At 64.8% G+C, this 19,085-nt stretch overlaps 2 protein-coding genes across 2 annotated transcripts; both read right to left on the minus strand.

Annotated features, from left to right (window-relative positions):
• Window positions 1-513: 513 nt before the first annotated feature.
• LOC127469470 (maestro heat-like repeat-containing protein family member 6) lies at window positions 514-7,914 on the minus strand. The gene is made up of 18 exons (XM_051783831.1): window positions 7,233-7,914; window positions 6,928-6,992; window positions 6,496-6,813; window positions 6,061-6,208; window positions 5,755-5,819; window positions 5,428-5,640; window positions 5,112-5,260; window positions 4,802-4,949; window positions 4,364-4,551; window positions 4,141-4,275; window positions 3,745-3,859; window positions 3,437-3,574; window positions 2,982-3,194; window positions 2,692-2,847; window positions 2,433-2,534; window positions 1,935-2,037; window positions 1,601-1,657; window positions 514-1,303 (listed from the first exon to the last, which is right to left on the minus strand). The coding sequence occupies exons 1-18, from the start codon at window positions 7,345-7,347 to the stop codon at window positions 1,140-1,142; spliced, it is 2,592 nt and encodes an 863-aa protein (XP_051639791.1). The 5' UTR covers window positions 7,348-7,914; the 3' UTR covers window positions 514-1,139.
• A 2,036-nt stretch (window positions 7,915-9,950) lies between these two features.
• LOC127469385 (maestro heat-like repeat-containing protein family member 6) lies at window positions 9,951-18,798 on the minus strand. Its single transcript, XM_051783576.1, has 17 exons — window positions 16,675-18,798; window positions 16,370-16,434; window positions 15,938-16,255; window positions 15,503-15,650; window positions 14,870-15,261; window positions 14,554-14,702; window positions 14,244-14,391; window positions 13,806-13,993; window positions 13,583-13,717; window positions 13,187-13,301; window positions 12,879-13,016; window positions 12,424-12,636; window positions 12,134-12,289; window positions 11,875-11,976; window positions 11,377-11,479; window positions 11,043-11,099; window positions 9,951-10,745 (listed from the first exon to the last, which is right to left on the minus strand). The coding sequence occupies exons 1-17, from the start codon at window positions 16,787-16,789 to the stop codon at window positions 10,582-10,584; spliced, it is 2,706 nt and encodes a 901-aa protein (XP_051639536.1). The 5' UTR covers window positions 16,790-18,798; the 3' UTR covers window positions 9,951-10,581.
• Window positions 18,799-19,085: the final 287 nt, after the last annotated feature.

Here is a 19,085-nt window from a genome sequence, read left to right on the forward strand (position 1 = left end):
CTGTTGTTGTCTGTGGCGCGGAGCCGCTTGGGCAGCAGCGACTGCGCAGCCCTGCCCGAGGAGCCCCGCGTCCTCTCCGTGCTGGCAGCAGCTCTGCGGGCCCAGAGCTCTGGGTCAGCGGGCTCTGGGCCACAGCTCTGTGGCCTGGGCAGGCGCGGGGGCCCGGGCTGACCCAGAGCCCTGCCTGTGCCCCTGCCCCTCGCCGGCAGCACCCAGCGGACGTGCCCCAGCAGGGCCCCCTTGCCCTCCTTGTCCCCAGCCAGGCCAGCCTGGCCCCCTTGGGGGTGTCCCCACCCTCCCGCCGAGGATCCGGGGCTTGTGCCGCAGGGATGGGAGATGCCCCGGGCAAGCGCCAGAGCAGCCGGCTGGCAGGGAACTGGGGGGCTGCCTTGGGGGCTGCTTACGGCCTCTGCCCCCCAGTTCCTCATGGCTTCTCACACCCTGTCCCCTCAGGGCCTCCTCTGCCTGTCCTGTCCCCTCGCAGCCTCCTGCCCCCCACCCCCTCATGGATTCCCCTCAAGGCTTCCCACTCCCTTGTCCCGGCAGGGCCTCTCCAGCACCACATCCCTTCAGGGCCTCCCCGCGCCTCGTCGTCCCTCAGGGTCTCCCCCAGCCCCGCCAACCTGCCCGGCAGCGGCGCAGCCCTGAAGGAGCTCCACAGGAGCCGGCTCCGCAGGCCCCTCCCAGCCCTCAGCAATCCAGACAGCAACACACGGGCAAGCCACAGATGCTGCTTCCTGCCCGGGACGGGGCTTGTGGCCACCTCCAAGGACCAGCTTCTCAGGGATTCCCACAGCTCCAGCCTCTGCCCATCCCCTCTGCCCCAAGTGTTGAGGCTCCGGCAGAACCCCCCAAGGCCGAGGGCCTTTTGGGCACTTTCTCTTCCCCACTGCACACCCGGGCAAGTGTTGCTGAGCACAAGGGCCTTTTTTCCCCTCTTCCCCCATGCCCTGTGGACACCGGGCACCCAAAAGAAGCTCCTGGGCCTCTGTGTATGACAATATTTATTTAATATTCCTACGCTGGGGTAAAAGGAAGGCCTTGCAGAGAAGAGGTGTCTTCCCCACAGGCTCAGGTGGCCCCAACAGACAGAGCTGCCTGCATCGACTCTGCACACAGCTGCAGCAGCGCAGGCAGACTCAGCCCCACAGAGAAGGCCGGGTATTCCACGCCCTGCAGAGCCGGTCTCGGAACCGCTGCAACCTGGGGTAGGGAGCTGTCTGTAGATTACTAACAAAGTTGATGATTTGAAGCGCCAGGTTTGAGACAGCGGGGCTCCTGTCCTCTGGGATGGCTTGAAGGGCTGGAACAGAGAGGAACAGAGCCAAGGTCAGAGCCTGGATGGGTGGCGACGCAAGGAGCCCCTCCTGCCTGGGCCATCCCAGCAAGCTCTTGCCATTGCCAGGAGGGAGCAGGGCCCAGCAGGATGAGGCAGAAGGCACTGGCCACCAATGCCCCCCGTGCCCCTGAAATGTCTCTCTGCTCTGCCCACGCCGCCCCTCATCCCTGCAGGGAGCAGAGCCCTCCGCAGCCAGGGCAGGACTGCAGCTGCCTGCCCAGGCTCTGTGCTCCTCTGCCAGCCCCCAGTGCCCTCACTCACCATCGATGATGAGCTGCAGCTCTTTGTGCTGTCCCCTCAGGTACCCCCCGGCGATCCCTGGGAACACAGATCCTGTCACGGCCCCAGCGGCACAGCTGCCCCCCCCAGCGGCGCTGCCAGCCCGGCCACACGCCCTCCTGCCCTGGCAGGGCTGAGCCCGGGGCCTTCCTGCCTCGGGGCGCCCCAGGGCTGGGCTGGCCCAGGGCAGCAGCAGCCGCCGGGGCACTCGGGGCTCCCCAGCACATCCCTGGGCCGGCTGCTGCTGCCGCTGCAGCAGCCGGGGCTGGGCCCGAGCTGCAGCGGGGCGGGAAGGGACCGCGGCCTCGTGGCTCACCCATGAACTTGATGGCTGCCTCTCGCAGGGGCTGCTGTGGGCTCCGCAGGTACGGCAGGGCCTGGTGCATGTACTTGGCCACTCGGCTCCGGTCCTTTTTCAGCTGGAGAGAGCGGCAGGGCACGGAGGGAAGGGTTGGCTGGGGCTCTGCCCCTCGGCCGGGCGCTGCCTGCGCCCAGCACTGGCCTCCCCTGCCCGCACAGCCCTGAGGCCCGGGCAGCAGCCACTGGGGCCGGGCTTTGGAGGGAGCAGAGGGCTGGCTGCTCCCTGGGAGCGGCGGGGCTGCCCTGCCCCACAGCCCAGCTGGGCCGGGGCTCCAGCGGCACCCTGGCTCGGGGGCAGAGGAGCCCGCAGAGGAGCCCACACGCCCCAGGGAAGGCAGCAGCGTGTGGGGCGCAGGCTGCTGTCCCACAGGCGGGTGCAGCAGTGGGCAGGAGCACACTCTGGGCAGCCCCACACTCTGGGCATCGGGGGCTGGGGCTTTGGGGTCGTCCTTACCAGGCACTGGCCAAAGCTCCATGGCTCCTCTGTGTTCACCAGGCGCCCAAGATCCCTCCTCTTCAGGAACCTGGTCACATCCAGCAGTGCTTTGCGAGAGGCCTGCAGAGCAACAGAGACCAGGACATGGCACCGCAGCCCAGGGCACGGGACCCCTGTCCCTGGACCAAGGCCAGGAGGAGGCCGGAGCCCGGGAGGTGCCAGGCCAGGAGGCAGCCCAGCCCCCTCCCACGGGACACCAGTGCCCACGAGTGCTCACCCTTTTCACGACCACCTTCTCATCATGCCGGTGGAAGTAGAGCGGGAGCAGGCTCAGGCACACGAGTGGCTTCAGGGGCCTCTTTCCCTCTCTCTCGATCAGTTTGATCACACGAGTGAAGAGGGCCATGGAGCCCTCCCGCACACTGCTGTCGTCCTGGTGCAAAGAAAGAGGAAAAGACCTCAGCAGCAGCTTCTCCAGGCCCCAGTGGGCACAGGCCTGAAAATCCACAGGGACCAAAGTTTCCCAGCAGTACCCAGAGCCCGTGGCGGGGGGGCACAGAGCCTTACGTGGTCAAAGAGTGGCCGGAGCGCCTCAGCCAACTGCAGGCCGGTGGGGGTGGATATTAGGGGGTCTTTGCTGCGGACTCTCTTGTGGCGCTGTGTCCACAGACTGCTCCAGAGCACGTTCTTGAAGACAGAGAGGGTCATCCAAACCACATCTCTGTCTGCATCCCCCAGGAGCTGCACGAGCCTTTCATTCAGGCTCCAGATGCTCTTGGCCTGTGAGGAAGACAATGCTGTGCCATGAAGCCACCAACGGCTGCACCAGCAATCCCGCTCCGGCGGGGCAGCCCCACGTGCTGCCGCGGGGCCCGGAGGCCAAAGGCCTGTCCCGAGGGACTCGGGCAGCTGAACGGGGAGGCAGCAGAGCTGGGAGCAGCTGCCACAGCTCCCGAAGCCCAGCCAACCCAAGCGACGGCCCCAGGATTCCAGCACGGCTTCAGCCAACTGCCCCTTCTCACCATCACGGGATCCTGGCTGAGTGCCACGAGGACTCGGAGCGCCAGTTGACGCCGCTTTGTGTTGGTGCTCCCCGAGTTCCTTGAAAGCATCTCCAGGACCCTGTCACCGCATTCACTGGTGTCCAGGCAGTCCAGGACCTGAAAGGCACGGAGCAGTGATGGGGTGCCCGGCCGGCAGGAGCCCGGACCCGCACAGGGCTGGGCCCAGGCAGCAGCACAGGGCGCGGCACCGTCCCGGGCAGCTGCGGCCACGAGAGGGCCGAGAGGTGGAGGCAGCTCGGCGAGGCAGCGCGAGGCAGCAGGCTCACCTCCACAAGGAATGCCATGGCAGGCAGGTCCCAGCACGGCTCCTCCCTGCTCAGCAGCTCCAGCAGGTGGAGTGTGATGCGGGAACACAAGGGGCTGGAGACGTGGCGCTTCTCCCTGCCAGGGGGAAAAAGGTAGCATCGACCTGAGGCAGGCGGGCAAACCTCTCCCGGGAGGGACTCACAGAGGCCTGGTCTTTCCCCACCAGCCCAGTCCCAGGAGGGGACCAGGGCACTCTGGGAGGCGGCTCCTCCTGTGCACCCGCCTCTCCCAGCCTTTTCCACTCTGCTCGGCCGTCCCAGGTGACAAGACCCTCTGGCCCACGCCCACGGGCACAGTGTGGGGTGCCCCGTGCACAGGCAGAAATGACAGGGGCAGCGGGGACAAGGAGGTCTCACCTGGCCAGCAGAGCCACTGCGTGGCGGCTGCGAGCATTGAGGAGCCTGGCCCAGCCACGATTGTCTTCCACTGAATTCACCACATCCTCACAGTGGAGACAGCAGAGCAGGGCCTTCATGGTCAGCACTGCAAACCTGTGTGCAGAGCAAAGCCCAGGTCACGCTGGGAGCCCCGGCCCCAGTCCCAAGGGCAAGAGAGGAGGGAAGGACTGGCATGGAGCACCTCTTGGGGTCGGTGGGAAGGTCGTGTTGCTCCTGGCATCCCCTCCAGAACGTGTCGACCTCCTGTGACATCTGCTCTGTGCTGACAAGGACTTGGAAGAGCAGATCCACGAGGAGATGGGGGGAATAGTCCATCAAAGGCCCCGGGCACTGGGGCTCCTGGACAATCATCCACAGTGCCAGAGTTGCCTGCAAAAGACAAACCAGCCGGACGCAGCAGTCAGTGCCAAGACATCCATGTGGCAGGGCCCGAGCGTGGGAGGGGAAGGCCAGGGGAGACTCGGGGGGAGCGCCCGGCCCGGTGGCCCCGAACCTGCTGCTAGCCCACATTTCCAGCCCAGTGCCTGCATGGAGATGGGCAGGGAGACGCCGTGCTGGGGGAGGATGGAGAGCTGCCAGAGAGGCAAACTGGGGGCAAGCAACGGTTCCAGAAACTCACAGCCAGGGCAAAGACGTCTGTGTTGTCCCCATCGGAGGTGCGCGTGTAGTACCACGGCCAGTCCTCCATCACGCCGAGCAGGGTTGGCAGCACCTTCTGCAGTGTCCTTCCCGATGAGGCGATGGTCCTCCACATGGTTGCAGCAGCTCTGTGGAGTCAGAGCTCTGCGTCAGAGGAGTCTGGACCACAGTGCCCTGACCTGGGCAGCTGCAGGGGCCGGGGGACAGAGCCACAGTGTTTCCAGGGGCAGGGGGTGATGGGCTCTAGCGGCTGGTGAGCGCGGAGCCCTCGAGGCAGCTGGGGCCCGTACCTGTCGCACGAGGGGGCACAGCGCAGGAGGGTGATGGCGACATCCACGGGGTGTGCCTCGGTCAGTGCTAGAAGGGTCTTATCCAGCACGTGCCCAGCAGACACATTGGAGGTCAGCCACGAGTGGATGGACCTGACCAGAGCTGGCACCTGGAGGGGACACAGGGGAGAGTTGGAGAGCTGCCAGAGGGAGCAATTGCCCAGCTTGCCCCGAGAAGTGCTTCCCTTCCCCCCACACAGTGCTGGCCTCGAAGGCTGAGGGGGCCCAGCGGAACAAGCTTGAGGGGCCACACAGTCGCTGCCCACAGGCTGCTTACTTGAGCAGAGACAACTCTCTCCTCAGGAACATGCAGACTGGGAGCATCGGGCAGGCGCTGAACGGGTGTGCTGTCAGCATCTGCGATGCCCTCAGTCCCTGGGGCGTCAGCCTTGGCCTTGAGCTCGGTCGGGTTGGGCTCAGGCTGTGCCAGGAGCTCGGGTGGTGAGGTCCTGGCCTTTCTGCGCCGAACAGGAACGGATTTCCGCACCCTCTGCAGGAGAATGAAGGGCAGGGAGGAGAGGGATGTGTCATGGAGAGCTTCGAGAGCGCTGCCAGGCTGAGCAGTGACAGCAGGCCCATCCCAGGTGGCGATGGCTCCAAGTACCTGATGAGCTCTGCGGAAGCGGCCCCGGGTGCGGCCCTGCTCTGGTGTCCGGCGCCGGCCTGGATCTGGCAAAGAGCGAGCGCGGTCAGAGCCGAGGGGCTGCGGGACAGGCCGGAGAAGACAGCCCAGCCCTGCGCTCCACAGGCAGGGCCGGCCCCAGGATGCCCAGTCCAAGGAGCCTCTGGAGGCTCATCCCCGGGCCCTCTTTCCCCCTCCCTTTCCCTGAGCATGTCCACAGGGGATGAGATGGAATGAGGCCCAGCTGGCTGCAGCCATTCAGCCCTGTGGCCCAGCCCTGCCACTCACCCTTCTGCAGGGGCTGGAAGTGCTCTGCCTCCTCAGGCTGCTGTGCTGGGGCAGGCCCAGGGCTTTCCTCCTCCTCCTTCTTCACCCGCGCCCGCTTGGGCACCCTGGGAGGTCTCCGCTCCATGCCCCTGTCTGGTTTCATGGCTTCCTGCAGGAGAGATGCCACAGAAATACTCTGGGTCACCAAGTCCTGCCGAAGTGCCTTGAAGGCATTTGCAGTAGAGGAGTGCTCGCAACGCTCCAGGTCATCAAGTGCCACAGTCCCACAGCCAGGAGGGGACATGGGGCAGTTGGAGAGCTGCCAGAGGGAGCAACTTGCCCACTGTCCCTCCAGAAGTGCCTCCCTTTCCACCACACTGTGCGGGCCTCAAAGGCTGAGGGGGCCCAGCAGACCCGGCTTGAGGGCCAGACAGTCCCTGCCCACAGGCTGCTTACTTCCACAGGGATAACTTCCTCTTCAGGAACCTCCAGACTGGGATCATCGGGCAGGTGCTGAACGGGTGTGCTGTCAGCATCCACGATGCCCTCAGTCTTTGCACCGTCAGCCTGCGGGGTGAGCTCAGGCAGCGCGGCGTTGGAGGCTGTCGTGTCATCGGTCACCGCGGTGTCACGGTTTGCTGTGCCATCAGTCGACGCGGTGCCGACATCGGGGTCAACCTTGAGCTCGGTCGGCGTGGGGTCAGGCTGCGCCACGACCTCAATTGGTGCGATCCTGCACCTTCTACGCCGAAAGCTCAAGAATGTCACAAAGGCCTGCAGGAGAACGAAGGGCAGGGAAGAGGGGGCTGTGCCACGGAGAGCTCCGCCAGCGGTGCCAGGCTGAGCAGTGACAGCAGGCCCAGCCCAGGTGGCGATGGCTGCAAGTACCTGTGCTGCCCTGCAGAAGCGGCCCCGGGCACGGTCCTGCTCTGGTGTCCGGTGCCGGCCTGGATCTGGCAAAGAGCGAGCGCGGTCAGAGCTGAGGGGCTGCGGGACAGGCCGGAGAAGACAACCCAGCCCTGCGCCCCACAGGCAGGGCCAGCCCCGGGCTGCCCAGTCCAAGGAGCTGCTGGGGGATCAGCCCTGGCCCCTCTTCCCCCCTCGCTTTCCCTGGCCATGTCCACAGGGGATGGGATGGGAAGAGGCCCATCTGGCTGCAGCCAGCAGCCCTGTGGCCCAGCCCTGCCACTCACCCTCCTGCAGGGGCTGGGACTGCTCCACCTCTTCAGGCTGCTGTGTTGAGTCAGTCCCAGGGCCTTCCTTCTTTGTCCGAAATGGCCTGAGCAGGCTCAGGCGTCTTCCTGCCATCCCGCAGTCTGGCCTTGAGGCCACCTGCAAGAGAGGGACACCTCGGAAGATCTCTGCGTCCCCAAGTCTTGCAGGCTGCCCTCGAGGCCACCTGCCGCAGGGATTGGAGACTCCTCGGAAAATTTCCGGGTCACCAATCCTGCAGTCTGGCCTCAAGGGCAACTGAACGAGAGAAAAGGCTAGGAAAGGGTAGGGGTTCTCAAGTCCTGCGGTGTGGCCTCAAGGGCACTCGCCACAGGGCTTGGAGACACCTCGCAAAAGCTCCGCGTCACCAAGTCCCGCGATCTGGCCTCGAGGGCGCTTGCACCACAGAAACGCCTCCAAAACGCTCCGGGTCAACAAGGAAGGAGTTGGCTGCACGGGAGCTCCGCACAGCACCGCTCTATCCTGTCCGTCCCGTCGCACGCTCCGAGGAGCACTGAGGCGTGGCCACGTCACCACCGGTACTATGTCATGACGTGTCACAAAGGGCCCTGTGACACCCTGCCCCGTTGCACACCATCGGCGTGTCCCAAAGGCCCTGTGAGACACTGCCACCTGCCCTGGGGCCTCCCCCCGCCCGGCCAACCTGCCCCATGTCGGAAGGAGTCCGTTCTCCAAAGTATCTAAGACAGCTGGACATGAACTTTAGACCCTCCCCTGCTGTGCCTGCCCACAGCAGCAGAAGGAGCCCCCTCGGCTGCCAACGCGGGCACAGCGGGAAGGGCACGGGGCCTCCACAGAAGCTGGCACGGGCTCCTTGGGAGAAGGCCCGGCTGGTGGCCCTCCCAAACACGGGGCTGTGACACACCGAAGGAATGTGAGGGCAAGGGCACCAATGCCGCTCCGACCCCCTTGGCCGGGGCTGCACCAAAATCAGCAGCTCTGGCAAGTCCTTGCCCAAGGAGGCCTGCCACCGCCCCGAGTCCTGGCAGGGGTGGTGCCCGCCTCCTGCCCCAAAGAGCTGTGCCCTGGGGGGACTTCTCTGCCAGAGGGCGGCCAAAGCCAACGGGTACTGATGTCTGCGCTCTTGCGGGGGGCCGTTGGGAGTGGTAGCCGGAGCAATTGGTGGCAGCGCTCGGCATCTGTCAGAAGGCAGAAGCAGTTTCTCCTTGCGGGAATGATTTTTGCGTGGAAGCGATGACCTGTAGCAAAAAATCACCATCAGTTGCTGAGTTTCGCAGGAAGATCAGATTGCTCAGAGATCCTGTCCACTTTCCTTGTGTTAGTTGGACTTTTCCTCTTGCATTCTGCAAAATAAATCTGCCCGGTCTGATGTTCAAAGCTCCAGGTCCTGTGGGTCCGATTACGACTCCCAGCTGATATCCAGAGCACTGGGGAGAAGCGAAGGGGATGGGGAGAACTCTGGGATGCAAACCTGTTGCGTGTCTCTGATTAAGGTGCCAGCCCACTGAAGGAGCAGCCAAGACAAATGCTGGAAGCAGACGTGTTCTGCCAGTTGCTGCTCTCGCATGGACACGGGGCACACGTGTTCCCACGGGTCCGGGCCACTTGATCCAAGAGCAGTGAGTGGCCGTGCATTGGTAGGGAATGGGCTCCAGCAAGGCCAAAGTAGGATCCTCTAGCAGCAAAGCCTGGGCTTGTGAACTGGGCCATTTTTGCAGCAGACCCCCCAGTGCTGACTTCCCTCCATGCCGGAACCTCCTGGTATGAGGCCCTGCTTCGGCTTCTGGTGCTTCTTCCTTCCCTTCCAGGAAGGCCTGGATTTTGAGTTTAGAAGCCCGTGCCTGTGTTTTTAAGGTGCCTGCCTGGAGGAGAGGTTCAGCAGCTGCAGCCCAAGGCTCATGTCCCATGCCAGTCTCTAAGGATGGCCCCAGTGCCAGTGCCTTGGGATGCCTGAGTGTGGAAGGTGAGTCTGCCCTCAGGCACGGCCGTGGAAGTCAGTCGGGATGATAGACTGGCCCTGGAGCTGCCCAGTGTTGCTGTGAGGCTGGGCAGTCAATAGAAAGCCGCTGTGGCCACTTTTCCTGAAGCCTTTGGCCAACCCACGTGCAGTTGTGCCCACAGCATCCCCGCTTTTAGCACCCTGGCCGGTGCGGGAGCCTCGCTGAGGAGGCCCAGGCGTTGTGGTGCTGCTGCTCCTGTGCACAGCCTGCTGTTGTTGTCTGTGGCGCGGAGCCGCTTGGGCAGCAGCGACTGCGCAGCCCTGCCCGAGGAGCCCCGCGTCCTCTCCGTGCTGGCAGCAGCTCTGCGGGCCCAGAGCTCTGGGTCAGCGGGCTCTGGGCCACAGCTCTGTGGCCTGGGCAGGCGCGGGGGCCCGGGCTGACCCAGAGCCCTGCCTGTGCCCCTGCCCCTCGCCGGCAGCACCCAGCGGACGTGCCCCAGCAGGGCCCCCTTGCCCTCCTTGTCCCCAGCCAGGCCAGCCTGGCCCCCTTGGGGGTGTCCCCACCCTCCCGCCGAGGATCCGGGGCTTGTGCCGCAGGGATGGGAGATGCCCCGGGCAAGCGCCAGAGCAGCCGGCTGGCAGGGAACTGGGGGGCTGCCTTGGGGGCTGCTTACGGCCTCTGCCCCCCAGTTCCTCATGGCTTCTCACACCCTGTCCCCTCAGGGCCTCCTCTGCCTGTCCTGTCCCCTCGCAGCCTCCTGCCCCCCACCCCCTCATGGATTCCCCTCAAGGCTTCCCACTCCCTTGTCCCGGCAGGGCCTCTCCAGCACCACATCCCTTCAGGGCCTCCCCGCGCCTCGTCGTCCCTCAGGGTCTCCCCCAGCCCCGCCAACCTGCCCGGCAGCGGCGCAGCCCTGAAGGAGCTCCACAGGAGCCGGCTCCGCAGGCCCCTCCCAGCCCTCAGCAATCCAGACAGCAACACACGGGCAAGCCACAGATGCTGCTTCCTGCCCGGGACGGGGCTTGTGGCCACCTCCAAGGACCAGCTTCTCAGGGATTCCCACAGCTCCAGCCTCTGCCCATCCCCTCTGCCCCAAGTGTTGAGGCTCCGGCAGAACCCCCCAAGGCCGAGGGCCTTTTGGGCACTTTCTCTTCCCCACTGCACACCCGGGCAAGTGTTGCTGAGCACAAGGGCCTTTTTTCCCCTCTTCCCCCATGCCCTGTGGACACCGGGCACCCAAAAGAAGCTCCTGGGCCTCTGTGTATGACAATATTTATTTAATATTCCTACGCTGGGGTAAAAGGAAGGCCTTGCAGAGAAGAGGTGTCTTCCCCACAGGCTCAGGTGGCCCCAACAGACAGAGCTGCCTGCATCGACTCTGCACACAGCTGCAGCAGCGCAGGCAGACTCAGCCCCACAGAGAAGGCCGGGTATTCCACGCCCTGCAGAGCCGGTCTCGGAACCGCTGCAACCTGGGGTAGGGAGCTGTCTGTAGATTACTAACAAAGTTGATGATTTGAAGCGCCAGGTTTGAGACAGCGGGGCTCCTGTCCTCTGGGATGGCTTGAAGGGCTGGAACAGAGAGGAACAGAGCCAAGGTCAGAGCCTGGATGGGTGGCGACGCAAGGAGCCCCTCCTGCCTGGGCCATCCCAGCAAGCTCTTGCCATTGCCAGGAGGGAGCAGGGCCCAGCAGGATGAGGCAGAAGGCACTGGCCACCAATGCCCCCCGTGCCCCTGAAATGTCTCTCTGCTCTGCCCACGCCGCCCCTCATCCCTGCAGGGAGCAGAGCCCTCCGCAGCCAGGGCAGGACTGCAGCTGCCTGCCCAGGCTCTGTGCTCCTCTGCCAGCCCCCAGTGCCCTCACTCACCATCGATGATGAGCTGCAGCTCTTTGTGCTGTCCCCTCAGGTACCCCCCGGCGATCCCTGGGAACACAGATCCTGTCACGGCCCCAGCGGCACAGCTGCCCCCCCCAGCGGCGCTGCCAGCCCGGCCACACGCCCTCCTGCCCTGGCAGGGCTGAGCCCGGGGCCTTCCTGCCTCGGGGCGCCCCAGGGCTGGGCTGGCCCAGGGCAGCAGCAGCTGCCGGGGCACTCGGGGCTCCCCAGCACATCCCTGGGCCGGCTGCTGCTGCCGCTGCAGCAGCCGGGGCTGGGCCCGAGCTGCAGCGGGGCGGGAAGGGACCGCGGCCTCGTGGCTCACCCATGAACTTGATGGCTGCCTCTCGCAGGGGCTGCTGTGGGCTCCGCAGGTACGGCAGGGCCTGGTGCATGTACTTGGCCACTCGGCTCCGGTCCTTTTTCAGCTGGAGAGAGCGGCAGGGCACGGAGGGAAGGGTTGGCTGGGGCTCTGCCCCTCGGCCGGGCGCTGCCTGCGCCCAGCACTGGCCTCCCCTGCCCGCACAGCCCTGAGGCCCAGGCAGCAGCCGCTGGGGCCGGGCTTTGGAGGGAGCAGAGGGCTGGCTGCTCCCTGGGAGCGGCGGGGCTGCCCTGCCCCACAGCCCAGCTGGGCCGGGGCTCCAGCGGCACCCTGGCTCGGGGGCAGAGGAGCCCGCAGAGGAGCCCACACGCCCCAGGGAAGGCAGCAGCGTGTGGGGCGCAGGCTGCTGTCCCACAGGCGGGTGCAGCAGTGGGCAGGAGCACACTCTGGGCAGCCCCACACTCTGGGCATCGGGGGCTGGGGCTTTGGGGCCGTCCTTACCAGGCACTGGCCAAAGCTCCATGGCTCCTCTGTGTTCACCAGGCGCCCAAGATCCCTCCTCTTCAGGAACCTGGTCACATCCAGCAGTGCTTTGCGAGAGGCCTGCAGAGCAACAGAGACCAGGACATGGCACCGCAGCCCAGGGCACGGGACCCCTGTCCCTGGACCAAGGCCAGGAGGAGGCCGGAGCCCGGGAGGTGCCAGGCCAGGAGGCAGCCCAGCCCCCTCCCACGGGACACCAGTGCCCACGAGTGCTCACCCTTTTCACGACCACCTTCTCATCATGCCGGTGGAAGTAGAGCGGGAGCAGGCTCAGGCACACGAGTGGCTTCAGGGGCCTCTTTCCCTCTCTCTCGATCAGTTTGATCACACGAGTGAAGAGGGCCATGGAGCCCTCCCGCACACTGCTGTCGTCCTGGTGCAAAGAAAGAGGAAAAGACCTCAGCAGCAGCTTCTCCAGGCCCCAGTGGGCACAGGCCTGAAAATCCACAGGGACCAAAGTTTCCCAGCAGTACCCAGAGCCCGTGGCGGGGGGGCACAGAGCCTTACGTGGTCAAAGAGTGGCCGGAGCGCCTCAGCCAACTGCAGGCCGGTGGGGGTGGATATTAGGGGGTCTTTGCTGCGGACTCTCTTGTGGCGCTGTGTCCACAGACTGCTCCAGAGCACGTTCTTGAAGACAGAGAGGGTCATCCAAACCACATCTCTGTCTGCATCCCCCAGGAGCTGCACGAGCCTTTCATTCAGGCTCCAGATGCTCTTGGCCTGTGAGGAAGACAATGCTGTGCCATGAAGCCACCAACGGCTGCACCAGCAATCCCGCTCCGGCGGGGCAGCCCCACGTGCTGCCGCGGGGCCCGGAGGCCAAAGGCCTGTCCCGAGGGACTCGGGCAGCTGAACGGGGAGGCAGCAGAGCTGGGAGCAGCTGCCACAGCTCCCGAAGCCCAGCCAACCCAAGCGACGGCCCCAGGATTCCAGCACGGCTTCAGCCAACTGCCCCTTCTCACCATCACGGGATCCTGGCTGAGTGCCACGAGGACTCGGAGCGCCAGTTGACGCCGCTTTGTGTTGGTGCTCCCCGAGTTCCTTGAAAGCATCTCCAGGACCCTGTCACCGCATTCACTGGTGTCCAGGCAGTCCAGGACCTGAAAGGCACGGAGCAGTGATGGGGTGCCCGGCCGGCAGGAGCCCGGACCCGCACAGGGCTGGGCCCAGGCAGCAGCACAGGGCGCGGCACCGTCCCGGGCAGCTGCGGCCACGAGAGGGCCGAGAGGTGGAGGCAGCTCGGCGAGGCAGCGCGAGGCAGCAGGCTCACCTCCACAAGGAATGCCATGGCAGGCAGGTCCCAGCACGGCTCCTCCCTGCTCAGCAGCTCCAGCAGGTGGAGTGTGATGCGGGAACACAAGGGGCTGGAGACGTGGCGCTTCTCCCTGCCAGGGGGAAAAAGGTAGCATCGACCTGAGGCAGGCGGGCAAACCTCTCCCGGGAGGGACTCACAGAGGCCTGGTCTTTCCCCACCAGCCCAGTCCCAGGAGGGGACCAGGGCACTCTGGGAGGCGGCTCCTCCTGTGCACCCGCCTCTCCCAGCCTTTTCCACTCTGCTCGGCCGTCCCAGGTGACAAGACCCTCTGGCCCACGCCCACGGGCACAGTGTGGGGTGCCCCGTGCACAGGCAGAAATGACAGGGGCAGCGGGGACAAGGAGGTCTCACCTGGCCAGCAGAGCCACTGCGTGGCGGCTGCGAGCATTGAGGAGCCTGGCCCAGCCACGATTGTCTTCCACTGAATTCACCACATCCTCACAGTGGAGACAGCAGAGCAGGGCCTTCATGGTCAGCACTGCAAACCTGTGTGCAGAGCAAAGCCCAGGTCACGCTGGGAGCCCCGGCCCCAGTCCCAAGGGCAAGAGAGGAGGGAAGGACTGGCATGGAGCACCTCTTGGGGTCGGTGGGAAGGTCGTGTTGCTCCTGGCATCCCCTCCAGAACGTGTCGACCTCCTGTGACATCTGCTCTGTGCTGACAAGGACTTGGAAGAGCAGATCCACGAGGAGATGGGGGGAATAGTCCATCAAAGGCCCCGGGCACTGGGGCTCCTGGACAATCATCCACAGTGCCAGAGTTGCCTGCAAAAGACAAACCAGCTGGACGCAGCAGTCAGTGCCAAGACATCCATGTGGCAGGGCCCGAGCGTGGGAGGGGAAGGCCAGGGGAGACTCGGGGGGAGCGCCCGGCCCGGTGGCCCCGAACCTGCTGCTAGCCCACATTTCCAGCCCAGTGCCTGCACGGAGATGGGCAGGGAGACGCCGTGCTGGGGGAGGATGGAGAGCTGCCAGAGAGGCAAACTGGGGGCAAGCAACGGTTCCAGAAACTCACAGCCAGGGCAAAGACGTCTGTGTTGTCCCCATCGGAGGTGCGCGTGTAGTACCACGGCCAGTCCTCCATCACGCCGAGCAGGGTTGGCAGCACCTTCTGCAGTGTCCTTCCCGATGAGGCGATGGTCCTCCACATGGTTGCAGCAGCTCTGTGGAGTCAGAGCTCTGCGTCAGAGGAGTCTGGACCACAGTGCCCTGACCTGGGCAGCTGCAGGGGCCGGGGGACAGAGCCACAGTGTTTCCAGGGGCAGGGGGTGATGGGCTCTAGCGGCTGGTGAGCGCGGAGCCCTCGAGGCAGCTGGGGCCCGTACCTGTCGCACGAGGGGGCACAGCGCAGGAGGGTGATGGCGACATCCACGGGGTGTGCCTCGGTCAGTGCTAGAAGGGTCTTATCCAGCACGTGCCCAGCAGACACATTGGAGGTCAGCCACGAGTGGATGGACCTGACCAGAGCTGGCACCTGGAGGGGACACAGGGGAGAGTTGGAGAGCTGCCAGAGGGAGCAATTGCCCAGCTTGCCCCGAGAAGTGCTTCCCTTCCCCCCACACAGTGCTGGCCTCGAAGGCTGAGGGGGCCCAGCGGAACAAGCTTGAGGGGCCACACAGTCGCTGCCCACAGGCTGCTTACTTGAGCAGAGACAACTCTCTCCTCAGGAACATGCAGACTGGGAGCATCGGGCAGGCGCTGAACGGGTGTGCTGTCAGCATCTGCGATGCCCTCAGTCCCTGGGGCGTCAGCCTTGGCCTTGAGCTCGGTCGGGTTGGGCTCAGGCTGTGCCAGGAGCTCGGGTGGTGAGGTCCTGGCCTTTCTGCGCCGAACAGGAACGGATTTCCGCACCCTCTGCAGGAGAATGAAGGGCAGGGAGGAGAGGGATGTGTCATGGAGAGCTTCGAGAGCGCTGCCAGGCTGAGCAGTGACAGCAGGCCCATCCCAGGTGGCGATGGCTCCAAGTACCTGATGAGCTCTGAGGAAGCGGCCCCGGGTGCGGCCCTGCTCTGGTGTCCGGCGCCGGCCTGGATCTGGCAAAGAGCGAGCGCGGTCAGAGCCGAGGGGCTGCGGGACAGGCCGGAGAAGACAGCCCAGCCCTGCGCTCCACAGGCAGGGCCGGCCCCAAGATGCCCAGTCCAAGGAGCCTCTGGAGGCTCATCCCCGGGCCCTCTTTCCCCCTCCCTTTCCCTGAGCATGTCCACAGGGGATGAGATGGAATGAGGCCCAGCTGGCTGCAGCCATTCAGCCCTGTGGCCCAGCCCTGCCACTCACCCTTCTGCAGGGGCTGGAAGTGCTCTGCCTCCTCAGGCTGCTGTGCTGGGGCAGGCCCAGGGCTTTCCTCCTCCTCCTTCTTCACCCGCGCCCGCTTGGGCACCCTGGGAGGTCTCCGCTCCATGCCCCTGTCTGGTTTCATGGCTTCCTGCAGGAGAGATGCCACAGAAATACTCTGGGTCACCAAGTCCTGCCGAAGTGCCTTGAAGGCATTTGCAGTAGAGGAGTGCTCGCAACGCTCCAGGTCATCAAGTGCCACAGTCCCACAGCCAGGAGGGGACATGGGGCAGTTGGAGAGCTGCCAGAGGGAGCAACTTGCCCACTGTCCCTCCAGAAGTGCCTCCCTTTCCACCACACTGTGCGGGCCTCAAAGGCTGAGGGGGCCCAGCAGACCCGGCTTGAGGGCCAGACAGTCCCTGCCCACAGGCTGCTTACTTCCACAGGGATAACTTCCTCTTCAGGAACCTCCAGACTGGGATCATCGGGCAGGTGCTGAACGGGTGTGCTGTCAGCATCCACGATGCCCTCAGTCTTTGCACCGTCAGCCTGCGGGGTGAGCTCAGGCAGCGCGGCGTTGGAGGCTGTCGTGTCATCGGTCACCGCGGTGTCACGGTTTGCTGTGCCATCAGTCGACGCGGTGCCGACATCGGGGTCAACCTTGAGCTCGGTCGGCGTGGGGTCAGGCTGCGCCACGACCTCAATTGGTGCGATCCTGCACCTTCTACGCCGAAAGCTCAAGAATGTCACAAAGGCCTGCAGGAGAACGAAGGGCAGGGAAGAGGGGGCTGTGCCACGGAGAGCTCCGCCAGCGGTGCCAGGCTGAGCAGTGACAGCAGGCCCAGCCCAGGTGGCGATGGCTGCAAGTACCTGTGCTGCCCTGCAGAAGCGGCCCCGGGCACGGTCCTGCTCTGGTGTCCGGTGCCGGCCTGGATCTGGCAAAGAGCGAGCGCGGTCAGAGCTGAGGGGCTGCGGGACAGGCCGGAGAAGACAACCCAGCCCTGCGCCCCACAGGCAGGGCCAGCCCCGGGCTGCCCAGTCCAAGGAGCTGCTGGGGGATCAGCCCTGGCCCCTCTTCCCCCCTCGCTTTCCCTGGCCATGTCCACAGGGGATGGGATGGGAAGAGGCCCATCTGGCTGCAGCCAGCAGCCCTGTGGCCCAGCCCTGCCACTCACCCTCCTGCAGGGGCTGGGACTGCTCCACCTCTTCAGGCTGCTGTGTTGAGTCAGTCCCAGGGCCTTCCTTCTTTGTCCGAAATGGCCTGAGCAGGCTCAGGCGTCTTCCTGCCATCCCGCAGTCTGGCCTTGAGGCCACCTGCAAGAGAGGGACACCTCGGAAGATCTCTGCGTCCCCAAGTCTTGCAGGCTGCCCTCGAGGCCACCTGCCGCAGGGATTGGAGACTCCTCGGAAAATTTCCGGGTCACCAATCCTGCAGTCTGGCCTCAAGGGCAACTGAACGAGAGAAAAGGCTAGGAAAGGGTAGGGGTTCTCAAGTCCTGCGGTGTGGCCTCAAGGGCACTCGCCACAGGGCTTGGAGACACCTCGCAAAAGCTCCGCGTCACCAAGTCCCGCGATCTGGCCTCGAGGGCGCTTGCACCACAGAAACGCCTCCAAAACGCTCCGGGTCAACAAGGAAGGAGTTGGCTGCACGGGAGCTCCGCACAGCACCGCTCTATCCTGTCCGTCCCGTCGCACGCTCCGAGGAGCACTGAGGCGTGGCCACGTCACCACCGGTACTATGTCATGACGTGTCACAAAGGGCCCTGTGACACCCTGCCCCGTTGCACACCATCGGCGTGTCCCAAAGGCCCTGTGAGACACTGCCACCTGCCCTGGGGCCTCCCCCCGCCCGGCCAACCTGCCCCAGGTCGGAAGGAGTCCGTTCTCCAAAGTATCTAAGACAGCTGGACATGAACTTTAGGCCCAGCTCAAAAACTAAGCAAGCCCTCCCCTGCTGTGCCTGCCCACAGCAGCAGAAGGAGCCCCCTCGGCTGCCAACGCGGGCACAGCGGGAAGGGCACGGGGCCTCCACAGAAGCTGGCACGGGCTCCTTGGGAGAAGGCCCGGCTGGTGGCCCTCCCAAACACGGGGCTGTGACACACCGAAGGAATGTGAGGGCAAGGGCACCAATGCCGCTCCGACCCCCTTGGCCGGGGCTGCACCAAAATCAGCAGCTCTGGCAAGTCCTTGCCCAAGGAGGCCTGCCACCGCCCCGAGTCCTGGCAGGGGTGGTGCCCGCCTCCTGCCCCAAAGAGCTGTGCCCTGGGGGGACTTCTCTGCCAGAGGGCGGCCAAAGCCAACGGGTACTGATGTCTGCGCTCTTGCGGGGGGCCGTTGGGAGTGGTAGCCGGAGCAATTGGTGGCAGCGCTCGGCATCTGTCAGAAGGCAGAAGCAGTTTCTCCTTGCGGGAATGATTTTTGCGTGGAAGCGATGACCTGCAGCACAAAATCACCATCAGTTGCTGAGTTTCGCAGGAAGATCAGATTGCTCAGAGATCCTGTCCACTTTCCTTGTGTTAGTTGGACTTTTCCTCTTGCATTCTGCAAAATAAATCTGCCCGGTCTGATGTTCAAAGCTCCAGGTCCTGTGGGTCCGATTACGACTCCCAGCTGATATCCAGAGCACTGGGGAGAAGCGAAGGGGATGGGGAGAACTCTGGGATGCAAACCTGTTGCGTGTCTCTGATTAAGGTGCCAGCCCACTGAAGGAGCAGCCAAGACAAATGCTGGAAGCAGACGTGTTCTGCCAGTTGCTGCTCTCGCATGGACACGGGGCACACGTGTTCCCACGGGTCCGGGCCACTTGATCCAAGAGCAGTGAGTGGCCGTGCATTGGTAGGGAATGGGCTCCAGCAAGGCCAAAGTAGGATCCTCTAGCAGCAAAGCCTGGGCTTGTGAACTGGGCCATTTTTGCAGCAGACCCCCCAGTGCTGACTTCCCTCCATGCCGGAACCTCCTGGTATGAGGCCCTGCTTCGGCTTCTGGTGCTTCTTCCTTCCCTTCCAGGAAGGCCTGGATTTTGAGTTTAGAAGCCCGTGCCTGTGTTTTTAAGGTGCCTGCCTGGAGGAGAGGTTCAGCAGCTGCAGCCCAAGGCTCATGTCCCATGCCAGTCTCTAAGGATGGCCCCAGTGCCAGTGCCTTGGGATGCCTGAGTGTGGAAGGTGAGTCTGCCCTCAGGCACGGCCGTGGAAGTCAGTCGGGATGATAGACTGGCCCTGGAGCTGCCCAGTGTTGCTGTGAGGCTGGGCAGTCAATAGAAAGCCGCTGTGGCCACTTTTCCTGAAGCCTTTGGCCAACCCACGTGCAGTTGTGCCCACAGCATCCCCGCTTTTAGCACCCTGGCCGGTGCGGGAGCCTCGCTGAGGAGGCCCAGGCGTTGTGGTGCTGCTGCTCCTGTGCACAGCCTGCTGTTGTTGTCTGTGGCGCGGAGCCGCTTGGGCAGCAGCGACTGCGCAGCCCTGCCCGAGGAGCCCCGCGTCCTCTCCGTGCTGGCAGCAGCTCTGCGGGCCCAGAGCTCTGGGTCAGCGGGCTCTGGGCCACAGCTCTGTGGCCTGGGCAGGCGCGGGGGCCCGGGCTGACCCAGAGC

Source organism: Manacus candei, unplaced genomic scaffold (assembly GCF_025592945.1).
Source record: "Manacus candei isolate 608988 ecotype Guabito, Panama unplaced genomic scaffold, ASM2559294v1 h1tg000017l, whole genome shotgun sequence".
Lineage (NCBI taxonomy): Eukaryota > Metazoa > Chordata > Aves > Passeriformes > Pipridae > Manacus > Manacus candei.